Source organism: Leptodactylus fuscus, chromosome 1 (assembly GCF_031893055.1).
Source record: "Leptodactylus fuscus isolate aLepFus1 chromosome 1, aLepFus1.hap2, whole genome shotgun sequence".
Taxonomy (NCBI): domain Eukaryota; kingdom Metazoa; phylum Chordata; class Amphibia; order Anura; family Leptodactylidae; genus Leptodactylus; species Leptodactylus fuscus.
The window spans coordinates 15,320,558-15,339,023 of record NC_134265.1 but is presented as its reverse complement, the minus strand read 5'-3'; the positions used below and the strand labels follow the sequence as shown (position 1 = coordinate 15,339,023).

Here is an 18,466-nt window from a genome sequence, read left to right as displayed (position 1 = left end):
ATTAGATATCAGTCTTTGTCATGATATTGGGCTTGATTGACGATAATATTTTCTTCTATAATTGTACACCAAGTTAGGTGATTTCTCCTAGAATGTATTATCACAATGTAGTATATCATCCTACTTATATTATAAAAAAACTTTGTGTGTTTGGATGTTTGTGGGTTTGTGTGTTTGGATGTTTGTTCCTCAATCATGCCTAAACGGGCAAACAGATTTACCTGAAATTTCACACATACATACATTGGGTCCCGGATTGAAAGATGGACTACTTGGTATCCCCGTAGACAACCGTAATTCACGTCCACGAACGGTGATTGTCACTTCAGAAGTCGCTGAAGGACCTGAGATGACGTCATCCCAGGCCCTTCAGACGCTCACCCGGTTGGTTGGCGCTTCTGTGTGGGTGGAGCGATTGGACGCACAGCAAGCAGAACAAGATGGCGCCGCTAAACGCTCCGGAGCGTCCGGAACAAGCATCCGTACTGTGGGGCAGCAAGATGTGCATCAGCTTTGCCCCACCCCGTATGGCCCCTCCACCTGACCCCTCTATCAAAGTCAATGGAACCACACTTACCCTTGTCCCACGGGCCCGATGCCTTGGAGTAACACTGGACCCTGACCTATCCTTCAAGTCACACATTCAAATCCTCAACACTTCCTGTCGCCTCCAACTCAAGAGCATCCACCGAATCCGCTCCTTCCTCACCCCTGAAACGACTAAGACGCTCGGCCAGGCCCTCATAATCTAACAGCTCACAGGGGCAGAAATACCGCAGTTGTGCTGCTGGTTGGGCGTAGGGGGAATTGAACCTTCTACCTTGATTACAATGATTGAACAGCTATTTTAGGACACTCCCCTTTTTATATGACACACCCACTATTTAAATGTCCTATTAAGGGTTTGTATTTTGGTTTCCTTTATACACAGATCAGCGATCCTGATTGGATGATGTACAATGAATGACGTGTCTGTCAGCCAATGGCAGGGAGGAAAAATAACGGAAATATTTCTTGTGGATAATTTCACATCAATGATTCACGATTTCAGTTATTTTCCGATTAATCGCCCTGCCCTGACTATGAGGGTCGGGATTCACATCTGCGGCGGGTTCTGAACTACAACAGCGGTTACCGGCGGATCCCACGGACTATAATGGCATTGGTCCGGGGGTCTGTGAAGGACTTTTTTCTCCGCCGGAGTCTCCAGTGGATGTGAACTTGCCCTGACATATATAATCACTGAGAGCGAAGCTGTATGGTGTGACCGCTGTATACAGACACAGTCCACTGTATTTGGGTCTGAACAGGGCGCTAAATGGAGTCTACCAATGTGTACATAGCCTTAGAAAAACGCAAATGTGCTGCCCGTTGTGCACAGTGCACTATATAGTGCCGTGTTTGGCTGTAACAAAATAAAGGTGCAAAGCTGTGTATATGTGTCTATATATGTATGTATCTGTGTGCAGTGGCGTAACTACCGTGGTAGTAGTGGTAGCGGCTGCCACAGGGCCCGGGACATTAGGGGGCCCGGCGACAGCCGCTACCGCTGCGTTTTTTTATTTAATAGGCCGTTATGGGCCCTATTTACTTACCGATCCTGGCTGGGCCGGGATTGGTAAGTGACATTGCGGGCCCCACAAACATTATCATTATACTCGGGAATCTTTGCAGACCCCCGAATATGATTGGCGGCTCGGGAGAGGTAAGAAACATAAAAAACTCCTCCTTCCTAGTTGTCTGATGTCTCTGACATCACATGAACCCGGCCTGCGTCCCGGGTCATGTGACGTCCGACGTTATTGAAAAAGGACGGCAGCGGAGGCCGACAGCATAGGAGCCAGAGACAGGTAAGAAACAGTAGTTTTTTATGTTTTTATTTCCCCTGGTCTCCGATTATTATACTCTGGGGTCTGAAAAGACCCCAGAGTATAATAATTGTTTATGGGTATCCACAGTGGGACATAATAATGTGTGCAGGGGCCACTATGGGACATAATACTGTGTACAGGGGCTACTATGGGACATAATACTGTGTGCAGGGGCCACTATGGGGTATAATACTATGTGCAGGGGCCACTATGGGGGATAATACTGTGTGCAGGGGCCACTATGGGGGATAATACTGTGTGCAGGGGGCCACTATGGGGCATAATACTGTGTGCAGGGGCCACTATGGGACATAATACTGTGTGCAGGGGCCACTATGGGGTATAATACTATGTGCAGGGGCCACTATGGGGGATAATACTGTGTGCAGGGGCCACTATGGGGGATAATACTGTGTGCAGGGGGCCACTATGGGGCATAATACTGTGTGCAGGGGCCACTATGGGACATAATACTGTGTGCAGGGGCCACTATGGGGTATAATACTATGTGCAGGGGCCACTATGGGGGATAATACTGTGTGCAGGGGCCACTATGGGGGATAATACTGTGTGCAGGGGGCCACTATGGGGCATAATACTGTGTGCAGGGGCCACTATGGGACATAATACTGTGTACAGGGGCCACTATGGGGCATAATACTGTGTGCAGGAGCCACTATGGGGCATAATACTGTGTGCAGGGGCCACTATGGGGCATAATACTGTGTGCAGGGGACACTAATGTACATAATACTGTGTGCAGGGGCCACTATGGGGCATAATACTGTGTGCAGGAGCCACTATGGGGCATAATACTGTGTGCAGGGGCCACTATGGGACATAATACTGTGTGCAGGGGGCCACTATGGGGCATAATAGTGTGTGCAGGGGCCACTATGGGGCATAATAGTGTGTGCAGGGGCCACTATGGGGGACAATACTGTGTGCAGGGGCCAGTATGGGGCATAATACTGTGTGCAGGGGCCACTATGGGACATAATACTGTGTGCAGGGGCCACTATGGATCATAATACTGTGTGCAGGGGCCACTATGGGGTATAATACTGTGTACAGGGGCCACTATGGGGCATAATACTGTGTGTAGGGGCCACTATGGGACATAATACTGTGTACAGGGGCCACTATGGGGCATAATACTGTGTGCAGGGACCACTATGAGGCATAATACTGTGTGCAGGGGACACTAATGTACATAATACTGTGTGCAGGGGCCACTATGGGGCATAATACTGTGTACAGGGGCCACTATGGGGCATAATACTGTGTGCAGGAGCCACTATGGGGCATAATACTGTGTGCAGGGGCCACTATGGGACATAATACTGTGTGCAGGGGCCACTATGGGGTATAATACTGTGTGCAGGAGCCACTATGGGGGATAATACTGTGTGCAGGGGCCACTATGGGGGATAACACTGTGTGCAGGAGCCACTATGAGGTATAATAATGTGTGCAGGGGCCACTATGGGGCATAATAGTGTGTGCAGGGGCCACTATGGGGCATAATAGTGTGTGCAGGGGCCACTATGGGGGACAATACTGTGTGCAGGGGCCAGTATGGGGCATAATACTGTGTACAGGGGCCACTATGGGACATAATACTGTGTGCAGGGGCCACTATGGGACATAATACTGTGTACAGGGGCCACTATGGGGGATAATACTGTGTGCTGGGGCCACTATGGGGGATAATACAGTGTGCAGGGGCCACTATGGGACATAATACTGTGTGCAGGGGCCACTATGGGGGATAATACTGTGTGCAGGGGCCACTATGGGACATAATACTGTGTGCAGGGGCCACTATGGGGGATAATACTGTGTGCTGGGGCCACTATGGGGGATAATACAGTGTGCAGGGGCCACTATGGGACATAATACTGTGTGCAGGGGCCACTATGGGGTATAATACTGTGTGCAGGAGCCACTATGGGGGATAATACTGTGTGCAGGGGCCACTATGGGGGATAACACTGTGTGCAGGAGCCACTATGAGGTATAATAATGTGTGCAGGGGCCACTATGGGGCATAATAGTGTGTGCAGGGGCCACTATGGGGCATAATAGTGTGTGCAGGGGCCACTATGGGGGACAATACTGTGTGCAGGGGCCAGTATGGGGCATAATACTGTGTACAGGGGCCACTATGGGACATAATACTGTGTGCAGGGGCCACTATGGGACATAATACTGTGTACAGGGGCCACTATGGGGGATAATACTGTGTGCTGGGGCCACTATGGGGGATAATACAGTGTGCAGGGGCCACTATGGGACATAATACTGTGTGTAGGGGCCACTGCTCACCAGAACATTGTCATATCATAGAAGACTTATTTGCATGTTCTTCCCATGATCCCCTCCGCACACCTACATGTTGGTCTCTCCCTAAGGACTGACGATATCCCCTCAATCATATCATGTAGACAGAACTTCAGAAAACTCCTCCCCCAGGTACAGCCTGACTCCTCCCACACATGTGACTGATCACATGACTGTGACATCATCAAAGGTCCTTTAACATCTCTGGAGAAGCAATAACAGCAGGACCTGATCATGTGACTCATTGACTCCTCCCACACATGACATCAGCACAGGTCCTGTAACCACAGTTGGTGGTGCTGATCGCTCACAGGACTCGGCTTGAAACCATTAACCCTTTCCTGACGGCACCGCCATGTCTCCAGGTTATTCTCACTTGGACCGTGTACACACCAGTCCGCACAGCTAATACCCCCGGAGCTGCAGCAGCGCCCCCTACGTGAATATTTGTTCGGCCTCCAGTTTATTTCGTAGCGAACTTGTTTGGATAGAACTGGAGGTGTCCTTACTATACTCGGGGTCTCCTCAGACTGCAGGCCCCCAGGCGGTGAGTATAACAATAACCAGTCATACTCGCCTCTCCTGGACGTCATCGCAGCCTCCAGTGGTGTCCGCCGTCCTCTTCTGGCCTCCATCTGACATCATGTGCCCCGGGGTGACCGCTGGAGCCTGAGATTGGGCTTTGACCCAGCGTCCTAACAATCACACGTTTCGATCACAAGCCTCAGTGGTCACGTGTGACGCTCTGATGTCATATTGTTGGGTCAAAGCCCTCAGCGGTGACCCTGGGGTGAGTGACATCAAACAGAGACCTGAAAAGGAAAAGTAACCCCAAAAGATTCCTGTATTTGGGTAAACCTCAGACACATCCAAAACCGGCCCCCTCACCCATTATAATGTATCCGTCTCCTCCATATTGGGATGAGACACCTGCTTTGTATTCTAAGGCTCCATGGCTGAGGAGCGACAGCATCTGCACCCCTCAAGTCATAAGTAACACTGCTGTTCTGTGCCTGAGGATATGCTGTATATAGAAGATCCCAGAAAATGGCTTCCGTATTATATCTGGGAATTGTAGATTTTATCTGTTTTTATATTGTCTCCTCTTCTCTCCATTCAGGTTCCTGGAATATATTATTATAGAATCTTCTCAGCTGAGATCACCTATGTAAGAGAATATTCCTGATTGTCCCATCAAGGATGGAAAGAGACAGGAACAAGATGGCGGAAAGTCTATTAAATCTCACCCTAGAGATCATCTACCAGCTTACTGGAGAGGTGAGAGATTCTGATGATGTCATCATGACATCATTCTTATCTATAGTAATAACAGATGATAGGACTGGAGAGGTGATGGACTCTGGACATGTATGTAGTGAGATTTATTAATGTGTCTCCCCATAACCAGGATTACACAGTAGTGAAGAAGACCTCTAGTGGGCGCTGTCAGGCTCCTGTGTATGAAGGATATGGAGGAACCCTGAGCTCAATCCTGGAGCCCCTACCTCACCCCCTGATACAGGAGGAGATCAATGGACAGAAGATCCTAGAACTCACCAACAAGATGCTGGAGCTGCTGACTGGAGAGGTGACACTGCTGGGAATGCTGGGACATTATACAGTAACTGGAGGGGTCGGGGTGATGACTGTACATTGTGTTGTCAGGTTCCTATAAGGTGTCAGGATGTCGCTGTCTATTTCTCCATGGAGGAGTGGGAGTATTTAGAAGGACACAAGGATCTGTACAAGGAGGTGATGATGGAGGACCACCAGCCCCTCACATCAGCAGGTAATAGACATGACTATATACACATGGACTTCCATTATTTGTATGTACAGAATGAATTCAGTCCCTGTCTGTGTTTCCTACAGGTAGATCCAGTAAGAGGACAACACCGGAGAGATGTCCCAGTCCTCTTCTTCCACAGGATGATCAGGTAGATGGAGATATTCCCTATGATGTGTAGACGGGCTGTGAAGTCCTTGTGTCTCTTTCCCTTTTCGCTGACTTACATTATTTATTTCCCAGCTTCAGGATAAAGATCTGAACAATGTTTTGGCCGCAGCAATAAAAGACGAGCCCTATGTGAGTGGTGATGAGGAGTGTGAGGAGGACATTCCTACCGGGGACCGCCCAGGTGAGGAGTCAATAATGTATAAACACTACGGTGTAAGCCTTATAATATACACTCTGTATAACGTTATATGGTGTCTCACATACATGTTCATAATGTCACATGGCTAACTAGTGTAGGCAGGGTCAGACTTGGCCCATCAGTGCACTACCGGCCCCCTACTGCTTTTTTTTTTTTTTTTTTTAATAAATAGGCAGTGGATATGCAGTAACTGCCCCTATTAAAGAGGACCTTTCATGGTTTGGGGCACAGGCAGTTCTATATACTACTGGAAAGCCGGCTGTCGGCTTTCCCGATCTGTGCCCCGGGTAAAGAGCTATCGGTGCCGGTACCGTAACTCTTTACAGTCAGTCAGGAACGTCCTTCTCCACAGCAGTGCCTATCGCGCTGTACAGTGTGAGCAGGGAGGAACGCCCCCTCCCCTCCTGATAATACTCGTCTATGGGCGAGCACTGTGAGCAGAGGGAGGGGGCGTTCTTCCCCGCTCACACTGTACAGCGCTATAGACGCTACTGTGAGAAAGGGCGTTCCTGACTGACTGTCAGAAACACCCTTCTGACGGTGAAGAGCTACGGTACCGGCACCAATAGATCTTGACCGGAGGCACAGAATAGGAAAGCCACACTGTCGGCTTTCTAGCGGTGTATTAAACCGCATGTGTCCCAGATGGTGAAAGGTCCTCTTTAATTGGTCTTAGCGGTTACATGTGGTGCAGAACTCCCAGCAGTAAGGTGCCAGCACGAGACTGAATGGACACTGGCGGCGCACAACGGAACACCGAGGACAGGGGGTATGCTTTTTTTATTTTACACCTCCCACTCGCCACATGGTTTACTCCAATCTCTGGACAACCTCTTCAAAGAATTTATCCATCTTTCTAATATTGATGGCCAGTCCTTAGGATAGATCATTAATATTACATCTGCAGGGTTATAACAACCAGGACCTTTCCAGAACAGTACAGCTACAGGTAATGGTAACAATTCTAGGAGTCACGCTGCTCACTTGCTATCCAGGGTGTAGTGGTAGGTTTAGGTAGTGCAGTGATGCACCTTATATGGCGGGTGAGCAGCATGGCTCCTGGCATGTTATTACCTGTAGCCGCCCTGTCTATGTACTGCTGATCGGCAGGGGTCCTGGCGGTGGACTCCTAAAAACAATTCCACTGGTGGGCCCTAGACACCCCAGTCCGACACTGAGTGTAGGCTTTGCACTATTCTCCTTTCTTCATTAGTGTCATCAAACACTTTCTAGTGCCATAAATGTACACAATTCGAAAAACTGATTATGAATAGTTTTCTTCTCATCCATCGTCTGAGCAGATCATAAAGTGATTGGAAATAAATTGATGGCCATACACGCCAGATAGCTGTCAGCCAAATGACGATTAATCCTACTCTCTCCTTAAAGGGATTCTACCATTAAAAAACTTTTTTTCTGTGGCTAACATGTCGGAATAGCCTTTAGAAAGGCTATTCGTCTCCTACCTTTAGATGGGATCTCCGCCGCACCGTTCCTTAGTAATACCGTTTTTTACTGGTATGTAAATTAGTTCTATGGCAGCGATGGGGGCGGGCCCAAGCGCTGAAAATGCGATGAGGGTGTCCCCATGGCTGCCAGAGAACAGGATCCTGCGCCGCCTCTATCTTCTGCTGGATCCTCCCCTTCTTTCTTCAGCAGCGTCACCTGTCGGCTCTTACACTAGTAGAGCCGACTGCGCATGCGCGGCCATAGTTCCGAGGCTGTAATTGCGAGCATGCGCAGTCGGCTCTACTAGTGTAAGAGCCGACAGATGTGACGCTGCTGAAGAAAGAAGGGGAGGATCCAGCAGAAGATAGAGGCGGCGCAGGATCCTGTTCTCTGGCAGCCGTGGGGACACCCTCAACGCATTTTCAGCACTGCGGCCCGCCCCCATTGCTGCCAGAGAACTAATTTACATACCCGTAAAAAACAGTATTACTAAGGAACAGCGCGGCGGAGATCCCATCTAAAGGTAGGAGACGAATAGCCTTTCTAAAGGTTATTTTGACGTGTTAGCCACAGAAAAAAGTTTTTTAATGGTAGAATCCCTTTAATAAGATAAGATAATCCTTTAATAGTCCCACCATGGGGAAATTCAGTGTATGGAAAATTATATATATATGTTACTGTTACTTTGATAAATGTGGATACTATGCATAATAACCAATAAAGGTGGTTAATGTAATAAATATGTAATTTTTAAAGCCATTAATCACATTAACGTGTTATTATGAATAATATCCAGCACCCTCCGGTTAGTTTGATAAATGTCACACTTATAATTGCTTTCGTGTCAGTCGAGGTTGAGTGTTCATTGAGTGCAGATGACTTGTGTTATCTAGATATGGATACCGCTCCTATTAACACAATGGAGGCTCGTTTTAATGAAAGTTTATTGAATGCTTTTAAGAATAAGAAGGAGAATAGTGGGATGATGAGTAAAGAAGGCTACCAAAACTTAATCGAGAAAGTGCGAGTGTCAAAATCTAAAACCAGTGGGAAAAAACCTGAGGATTATCAACGACTGAAGCGGTACGAAATTGTGAAGTTGGGCGATAGCGAAAAATTAATCTACCCGGTGAGTGACGAGTCGCCATCAGTCCGTTACTATGTACATACAGAAGAGATCTTCAAGATACTTCACGAGACACACTTGGCGATTGGACACGGAGGAAGAACAAGAATGTTGAAGCAACTGCAGAACAAATACAAAAACATCACTCAGGAACAGGTAAAAATGTACCTGACATTATGTGAAAGCTGTGAGTGTGCCCGGAAATCTTCACACAGGTGGCCGAGGTCTCAAAAGGTGTAACTGCGGGGGACAATGCCTTTCGGGAAACCGTAGCCGCAAGAAGTCGGGGTTACCGTGTAATTCCGCATGCCATGACAGTCTGCCATGTTGTAACAAGTGGAAGGTTGTTTGTAAATGCGAAGAATAAAACATTTTTTGTATTGAATAAAACACTGACTTCTTATTTCACAAGCACTGATGGCCATTCCGGATTTCCGAAATTTTGTAATTTATCAATTCAGCCGAGAGGGTTTGGGTTGTATGTAAAATAACCGGTTAAAATGATAAATTGAATGCATATTATTATATTAACCACCTATGTTATTATGTGTATGTACCCGGTTATTATGCATACTAACACATTCATTAAAATAACAGTAACATATATATTTGCATCTCATTTACATAATCAAAAAGTAAATTTTTTATTGAAAAAGTGAACCCCATATATTATATTCAGTCATTATAAGCAGAGTGAACTTACAGCCAAGGAAAACCAAAAAGTCATTATCTCAGAGAATTAGAATATTAGATAAGACCAGCTGTAGAAAAAAAATTATCTAACATAGAAATGTTGGCCAAATTAAAAGTCTACAAACTCAAATAAATAATGTCCAGCTCACCCCAATATTCTGACCATCTCTGTGGGAAGCACGGATGAAATGGCGACTCCAACCAACTAAAAACCGGGAAAAATTAGGAAAATCCAGCGTAAACCAGATGATGTAAAATAACATATAACTTTTATTCTTCTTATATAAAATCATTACATTGCAGCCACATGGAGTGGATTAGAGATGCATTGTCATTTTGGCTACCCGTTTCGGAACACGATATGTTCCTTCTCCAGCACCGCCTCTATCTTCTTCGGGAACAGGTCTTCATGCATCTTCTTCCAGGGGGTTGGCTTCAAACTTCTAGGCCTAGGGCAAAACCGGTCGGCCACAAGAAAATGGCCACTTACACAGTATTGTAAGCAGCCATTTTCTTGTTGACGGCAGGCACGCGCAGTCGGCTGCCCGAGGCCTAGAAATTTGAAGCCACCGCCGGAAGAAGACCCATTCCTGAAGAAGATGGAGAGTTCTCTCGCAGCATTAGGGAAGCCCCCCAGTGCTGCGAGAGAACTCATTTGCATACTGGCGAAAACCGGGATTTCTACGGAACGGCGGCGCGGAGAAGACATCTAAAGGTAGGAGAAGAATAGCCTTTCTTAAGGCTATTCCTACGTGTTAGGGACAAAAAATTTGATTGTAATGGTAGAATCCCTTTAAAATCTTACTTTTCAAAGTAAATGGACTAATTTATACTGAGCTTTATATAATCGTTATAAAATATCAATATAATTGGGTTATATTATTTAAAAATAATATAATAATAATAATAATAATAATAAACATATTTTTTGTTGTTGTTGTCAGATGACTGTACGGGGAGCTCAGAGGGACATCTGATAGTTACACAGTTTAAAGTTGAAGATCGTGATATTAAACAAGAGCCATATGAAGAACATGTCATTACCCCAGATAAACCCTCAGCCCTTCACAGCCAAGAGCTAACATCCGATTCTGATAAACAGGTCCTACCTTCTGATTCATCACAGACTTTGAAGCAAAATAAAAGTCACAGAACGGGTGTTGAAAATCAAAAAATTCAGGCCGCAGAAAAAATATTCTCATGTTCAGAATGTGGGAAATGTTTTGCTCGGAAATCAAATCTTGTTACACATCAAAAAACTCACACAGGAGAGAAGCCATATTCATGCCCAGAATGTGGGAAATGTTTTACTCAGAAACCACATCTTGTTACACATCAAAAAACTCACACAGGAGAGAAGCCATATTCATGCCCAGAATGTGCGAAATGTTTTTCTCGGAAATCAAATCTTGTGAAACATCAAAAAACTCACACAAGAAAGGAGCCATTTTCATGCCAAGAATGTGGGAAATGTTCTAGTGATAAACAGGATCTTGTTAATCATCTGAAATCTCACAAAGGAGAGAAGCCATATACATGTCAGGAATGTGGTAAATGTTTAACTTCAAAAACTCATCTTATTGAACACCAGAGAATTCACACGGGGGAGAAGCCATATTCATGTCCAGAATGTCAGAAATGTTTTTCAAGGAAAACGGGTCTTGTTGAACATCTGAAACTTCATTCAGAGAAGAACCTATTTTCTTGCTCAGAATGTGGAAAAAATTTTACCCGGAGGTCAGATCTTGATAGACATCAGAGAATTCACACAGGGAAGAACCTATTTTCTTGTTCAGAATGTGGAAAAATTTTTACCCGGAGGTCAGATCTTGTTAGACATCAGAGAATTCACACAGAGGAGAAGCCATTTTCATGTTCAGAATGTGGGAAATGTTATAACAAAAAATATCGTCTTCTTGAACACAAGAGAAATCACACGGGAGAGGAGCCATATTCATGTCCAGAATGTCAGAAATGTTATTTAACGAAAGCGAGTCTTGTTGAACATCAGAAATTTCATTCGGAGCAGGATCTATTTTCTTGTTCAGAATGTGGAAAACGTTTTACCCGTAAGCCAGATCTTGTGAAACATCAAAGGATTCACACGGGGGAGAAGCAATTTTCATGTACAGAATGTGGAAAATGTTTTACAAAAAAACTTTATCTTATTGAACACCAGAAAATTCACACAGGGGAGAAGCCAAAATGTGAAAAACATTTTACCCAAATGTCAGATCTTGTGACACATCAGAGTATTCACAAGTGTGGCGATACCTTTTTATGTTCATGTTTTATCCAAAACATGAGACAACCTTCTGATGTCCTGAATGTGGGGAATACTTTTTAAAAAAAAAATAATTACAAAATAATAGAAGAAAATTCTATGGGTAATTTCACACGGGGTTTTTCGGTCAGGATTTTGAGGCCGTATTCACCTCAAAATCCTGACCAAAAGGACAGCTGCCGATGAAATCAAGCCGGGTCCCGGAAAAAGAAGCGAGGTGCTCATTCTTCAGGCCGTTTCGCCTCGCGATTCAGCCTGAAGACACTTCCTCCTCCTGACGAGGCCCATTCATTGGGCCTAATCCGGAGCAGAGCGCGTGACTGGATGCCGATACAGTGCACCGGCATTCAGTCGCGGCTGCTCATTGTTTGGACCAGAACGTGAGGTGGCCTCCGCCTCAGGTTACGGTCCAAAAAACCCTATGTGAACGTACCTAATAGTTTCAGCCAAAGTAAAGTGACGTCATACAAGAGAAGGCAACTATCACAACTGCAGATTTGGTCCATGTTTAGAAGTCTAAACTCGGAGTGAGAGAAAACAAAAAATGGAAAATGTTACATCTCCTCCATGTACAACAGCCATTTTTTTGGCTTACAAATGCAAAATATTGTACTGAAATCCTGGTGGTGGAATTGGGAAAAAAGTTACCACTAGAGATGAGCGAACACTGTTCGGATCAGCTGTTCAGAACAGCACGCTCCCATAGAAATGAATAGAAGCAGCTGGCACGTACACTTTGCCAGCGGCCGGTCGCTTAACACCCCGCGTGCCGGCTACATCCATTCATTTCTATGGGAGCGTGCTGTTCGGAACGGCTGATCCGAACAGTTTTCGCTCATCTCTAGTTACCACCTCTGATTTCATAACAAAATTATTGTAAATAATTATATTCTATATTATATATATATAATCTATGTATACCAGTCACTGAAGGTGGAAGGACTCGTAATATAAACTAATAAAATGAAATGGTCCACTAGACTAAAATATAACTTTTATTGTATAACTTAGGGCGGGATCACATCTGTGCCCGGTCTCCGCTTCCAGGTTTCCATCTTGTGCCTGAGAAACTGGACAGGAGACGGAAACTGCCAGTCAGTTTCCAAACCCATTCACTTGAATGGGTTGGCAAAGTGTCCGCCCGTGAGCGTCTTCTGGTCTCCGCAGTGAAGCTGTTTTTTTTTTAACCAGACACAAAGTCAGACATGACGGACTTTGTGTCCAGTTAAAAAAAAACAAAAAAACGGTTTCGACCACAAAACGCTCACAGGCGGACACTGTCTGTCAGGTTTCCTTCTCCTGTCGGCAGAAGACGGAAACTTGAAAACCATAAAGGTACACATACAGCTAAGAAATACTCTAATAAGTGCAGTGACGGTTCCAGGTACAATAAGCAAATGACCTCAGAACCTAATATATAAAAGATATACAAAGTGGATACAAAACGAACGGGGCTCTATAGAGGCTCTGGTTATTAGTCGGGGGTTTAACAACAAATATATGACCCGTATAGGGTATCTAATAGCATGTACGGGACTGGTCAACCTCTCCCTATAGCATAATACCCATTTACTCCCCATCATGCAGGAGATCACCATGAACAACGGGTCAGTTGTGAACATATAATCTCCTAACTCACTAAATGTCCACCCGGTCATGCCATAATCCGATAGGTCAGAGGAGATCATTAATCTTTCTAAAATTGAATTCTCAGTGTTGTCAAAAGGCCGGTCTTTTGTTCCAACTACCAAATTTAGTCTCTTTGATTGGGTCAAAGATCTTGGCCTTTACTGGAAAACTTAGATGGGTGAAATACATCAAGAGGATTGACCATCGAAGATGTACAGACTTGGGCCTTGACACTGATGATTTGGAATGTCTTCATAATCTTGACGACCGCGAGAATCATGGACAGGGATATACTGGTTCGGGTCCATTTACTACCTACAGCGTAAGCGTGAGAGTAGGGTAACTCCCCCTCCATGTGACACCAATAATATTGATAATATTGATATTTTTTAGGAAAATGATGGTTTACTGTATGCTTTGTCATCCCTTTCTGATAAACGTGGGTCATCAAATAACTTAACATCAGCACAGATTCATGCAATGTTGGACCTTGAAAGGGATGAGTCCATCATTGTCAAACATTTGAATAAGAGGGGCAACTTCATGATGATGGACAAAACCTCAGAGGGTAAGTTCACACTGAGTTTTTTGGTCAGGGTTTTGAGACTGTATTTTCCTCAAAACCCTGACCAAAATGATGGCTCCCATTGATTTCAGCTCAGGTCTGAGCGAGATGCTCATTCTTCAGGCCGAGTCGCCTCACGATTTGGCCTGAAGACACACCCTCCTCCGTACTAGGCCCATTCATTGGGCCTAATCCGGAGTAGAGTGCGCAGCTGGATGCCGGTGCACTCAGTTGCAGCTACCCGGTTTTTGGATTGGAACCTAAGGCGGCCTTGGCCTCAGGTTCCGATCCAAAAAACGCAATGTGAACTTACCCTAACTATGAAATTTTGACTGTAGATCCTACCTCTGAGTGTACGTCTGAGCTTAATTCCATTCTGGACCAGGCTAAGGGTTGGTTCACACTAGCGCTTGTATTCCGTCTGCAAGGAGTCCAGGAGACCCCCCCAGACGGAATACCAACGCTAATGCAAGCGCTGTGCAGTTAAGCACACGGAACCCATAGACTATAATGGGCTCTGTGTGCTTGCCGCGCACTGCCCGCACAATTCATTCATGCGGGCATTGCGCGACAAGCACACAGAGCCCATTATAGTCTATGGGCTCCATGTGCTTTGCAAGCACAGCACTTGCAATTGCGATTGCATTCCGTCTGGGGGGGTCTCCACGCGCACTCCTTGCGGACGGAATACAAGCGCTAGTGTGAACCGGGCATAAGTAAGGTGGTCTGATAAAAAGGAAAGGGATTATATGCATCCTAGGTTTCCTTGTGTCCCAACGTTTTATTGCCTGCCCAAGGTCCATAAGAGTTACCCGCCACTGAAAGGGAGACCGATTGTTTCAGGCATAGATGGTATTACACAGAGAGCCAGTATGTATTTGGATTTAATCCTACACCCTTTAGTGCTGGCCCTTCCATCCTATGTTCAGGATACCATGGATGTCCTCAGACAAATTGAGGACATCCATGTCTCCCCTGGAACTTGGCTAGCTAGCCTTGATGATGGTGGCCCCTTATGTATCTCCATTAATGATGGAGGGTTTTTTCTAGCACTCTGTTCAGAAAGGACACTGCAACAAATTCCCTTCTTAGCTGAGATAGCCATCACCCCACACCATTGAAAAAAGGTATTCCAAAAGGGCAGTTCCTGGGTGTGCGCAAGTATTGTTCCTCCGATACGGACTTTGTGACTCAAAGTCACGTTTCCTCAAGCATAGTTATGCTCATGATGAGGAATCTAGGATCTATGCTCAGACTAAGGAGCCGTGTGAGTCTCTGGTACCCCGGATAAGGGATAATCGGGGTAAAATGGTTAGATTGAGCGGTAGATATGATCAACACTCAGCTGCCATTTACCAACAGGTATAAACGGTCTGGGATATTTTGAAACGGGATCCAGATATAGGTGATATCATCTCAGACAAAACCTTCTATTACTTTTCACTGAGGTTGCAATCTAGGTGACTGTTTAGTTCACAGTCATTTGCAACCTTTAAAATCTAATGTAACTTGGTTGGGAAGTTCTCGACCACCGGGAATATTCACGTGTGGTTCGTGTCGAGCCTGTGCTTACATTAAGAAGGGTTGGGAATTTAGATCTGCCTCAACTGGTATTGTATATTTAAGTCGAGAGGTCTGACAGAGGGGGTGCTATATTTGGCATCATGTCCCTGTCCCTTCAGTTATGTGAATGTACAATAGTCGCCGCTGAAGCTTTGGTGTATTTGGTATTCAAATTCAGCAATTTTATCTTTTATTATCACTAATGGTCTTCTCTTGATCACTCCTGTTCTAACCTTCCGCATCCGTTGATCATTTGTTTCCACTTTCGGGGCTGCCTGTTAGTGCGTCTGTGGTATCCTAGGCTCTGCTGACGCCCCGCTGTGACATCATTGTGGGTGTAACTTTATACATGACAGTGAATGGACCTCCGCACTGTGCGGAACGGTGGGCGGAGCGTGCACTATATATAGCCAGGCTCTGCGAGCGTACAGCATTGGCTATTTCGAGTACCGGACTACACCATCAGGGTTCCGGGAACTGCAGTTATTACCGTTCACATTGTGCTCTGCCTATTTACTGTATATGGAGACATAATATACTCTTGCTAAATCCCCTGTGGTGACCAGGGGGTAAAACGTGTAGAGTAGGCAGTCACCTCATGGGGATGATAGGAGTCTCTGGATATTCGTGTGTTATACCGGGGGGGTTCATGGAGTGAAGTAGTCACAGGACAATCTTGATTAAGTGACTTACACAGAACTCCTCACCTGACACTCCTTGGCTCTACAATTAGAGTAGCCATGCGGCTTCTGCTTCCGTGTCATACGGCCACAGCTGTCTAGCCATACACTTACATGGGACTGTTTGTTTTCTACCTGACCAGGTGGATATTTAGTGTGTTACATAGGAGATTATATGTTCACAACTGACCCATTTTACATGGTGATCTCCTGCATGATGGGGAGTAAATGGGTATTATGCTATAGGGAGAGGTTACCCAGTCCCCTACATGCTATTAGATACCCTATACGGGTCATATATTTGTAGTCAGACTCCCGACTAATAACCAGAGCCTCTATAGAGCCCCGTTCTTTCTGTAGCCACTTTGTGTATCTTTTATATATTAGGTTCTGAGGTCATTTGCTCATTGTACCTGTAACCGTCATTGCACTTATTAGAGTGTTTGTGCTTCAAATACGTATTTCTTAGTTGTATGTGTACCGTTATGGTATTATTGATACCTTTTTAATTTATTCAATAAAAATTATGTCTACTATGCCCCAGGGGTGGGTGCTAGGCTCATTAATGAGCTAGAAAAACTGGAGAGCCTGCACTTCAGGGCGGATCCTGGGAGCGAGAGGAGGCGTCTGGGTCTGTCCTGATACTCTAAGTCTGGTGAGACTGTGCTTATTTGTTTGTTCATGTGGCTGTTAGTAAGCCACATGCATAGTTAGCTTATAATTACTGTACAGTTAGTAGCTCAGACGAGCAGGATTTTGTTTCTTACTGTTTTGTCAAAGTTAAGGCTGTATTTTATATTGCTCATTTTTTCTGTGCCTGACATAAAGGTTTATTTACTTTGCTGTTTTTTTTTTAAAAAAATAAACTGGTTCGCAGCAATATTTGTGTCCTTGTCTCTGAATGGTTGGGTCTGAACCACTGCTGCTACTGAGCTACCTTCTCCACATATAGCGCTTTGGATGAAAACAGTCTTAAAGAGACATACATGATGTCCCACCCCACCACACCCCCGTCCTATGTGCTGAGTGAAAGCTGCAGGAGAGATTAAAATGGAGACCACCAGCATGAAGGACTTTAAAACCAGTTTGGGCAGGTCATCCTTCAACAGCAGCAAATGTTGTCACTGCAGCAAAAAGCCCGGACCGAAGCTGAAGGCAACAGCAGGAATCTCAGGCACAGCAGCAAAAAGCCCTGATGGAAGCCAAGAGGTGGCAGCAGCAACCACAAGCACAGCAGTAGGAGGTCAACTTGCAGCTAATGGAGAAGCTGACACTACGTTTCCAGGCTTTGGTTGACCAGAGGATGGCAGTACAAAGTACTGGTGCAAGAGAGACCCAGAGCATACAGACTGCTGTCTGAGCTGCAGTTTAGAGTACTTTGCAAAAGATGACATCTACAGACGACGTGGAGACATATCTTCGGCTCTTTCAGTGAGTTGCCGAGCAGGAGAAACTGCCAAGAGACTAGTGGGCCGACATAGGAGCACCTTTTCTCACTGGGGTACCTCATTATGACCTCTGTGAACAAGAGGCTAAGGACTACTCTAAATTGAGAGGTGAGATCTTGGTGTGAATATTTATGTACATGCTGGGAGAGTACATCACTGGACTTTCTCTGAGAGTCTCCCGCCTCGATCCCAGATGCATGATTTAGTCTATCTGAGGCGGCCACTCCAGCACAGATGGTGGAAGGAGTGGTACTGGACAAGTACACCACATCGCTTCCACCTGAAATTCAGCGCTGGGTTGGACAAGCGGGACCTTTAATGGCTGACCATCTGGTGTGCTTTGTGAAATGGTACCAAGTCACCATGGAGCTTCTGCAGACATATCCCAGATCTGTTACCCCCAACACTGGTAAGACTGTACAGACTACTGTAGGAGTGGAGAAGGTTGTGGTGGGAGAACTCTCAGAAGGGGAACAGGCAACTGGGACTGTGAGCTTTAAACCCAGGTCTCAGAATGGAGACCCATACTGTCTCAGGTGTTGGCGGTGCCATGAACTGGGTCACGTTGCTGTATACTGTCCTCTGACAACTGAGCCCATGTAATGCAGCAGTTCCAGGTGGGTGTCCCTGTTTGCTCAATCCACTTTTTTGGCAGAAAC

The 18,466-nt window shown here is 45.6% G+C and overlaps 2 protein-coding genes across 3 annotated transcripts in view; one reads left to right on the top strand and one right to left on the bottom strand.

Moving 5' to 3' along the window:
* Positions 1 to 18,466, bottom strand: part of LOC142189718 (uncharacterized) — a 239,155-nt gene that overhangs the window by 99,661 nt on the left and 121,028 nt on the right. The window lies entirely within an intron of this gene.
* Positions 179 to 16,778, top strand: LOC142189469 (uncharacterized). The gene is made up of 7 exons (XM_075262148.1): positions 179 to 482; positions 6,087 to 6,151; positions 6,244 to 6,352; positions 10,583 to 11,967; positions 13,700 to 13,879; positions 13,945 to 14,119; positions 16,747 to 16,778. The coding sequence occupies exons 1-7, from the start codon at positions 179 to 181 to the stop codon at positions 16,776 to 16,778; spliced, it is 2,250 nt and encodes a 749-aa protein (XP_075118249.1).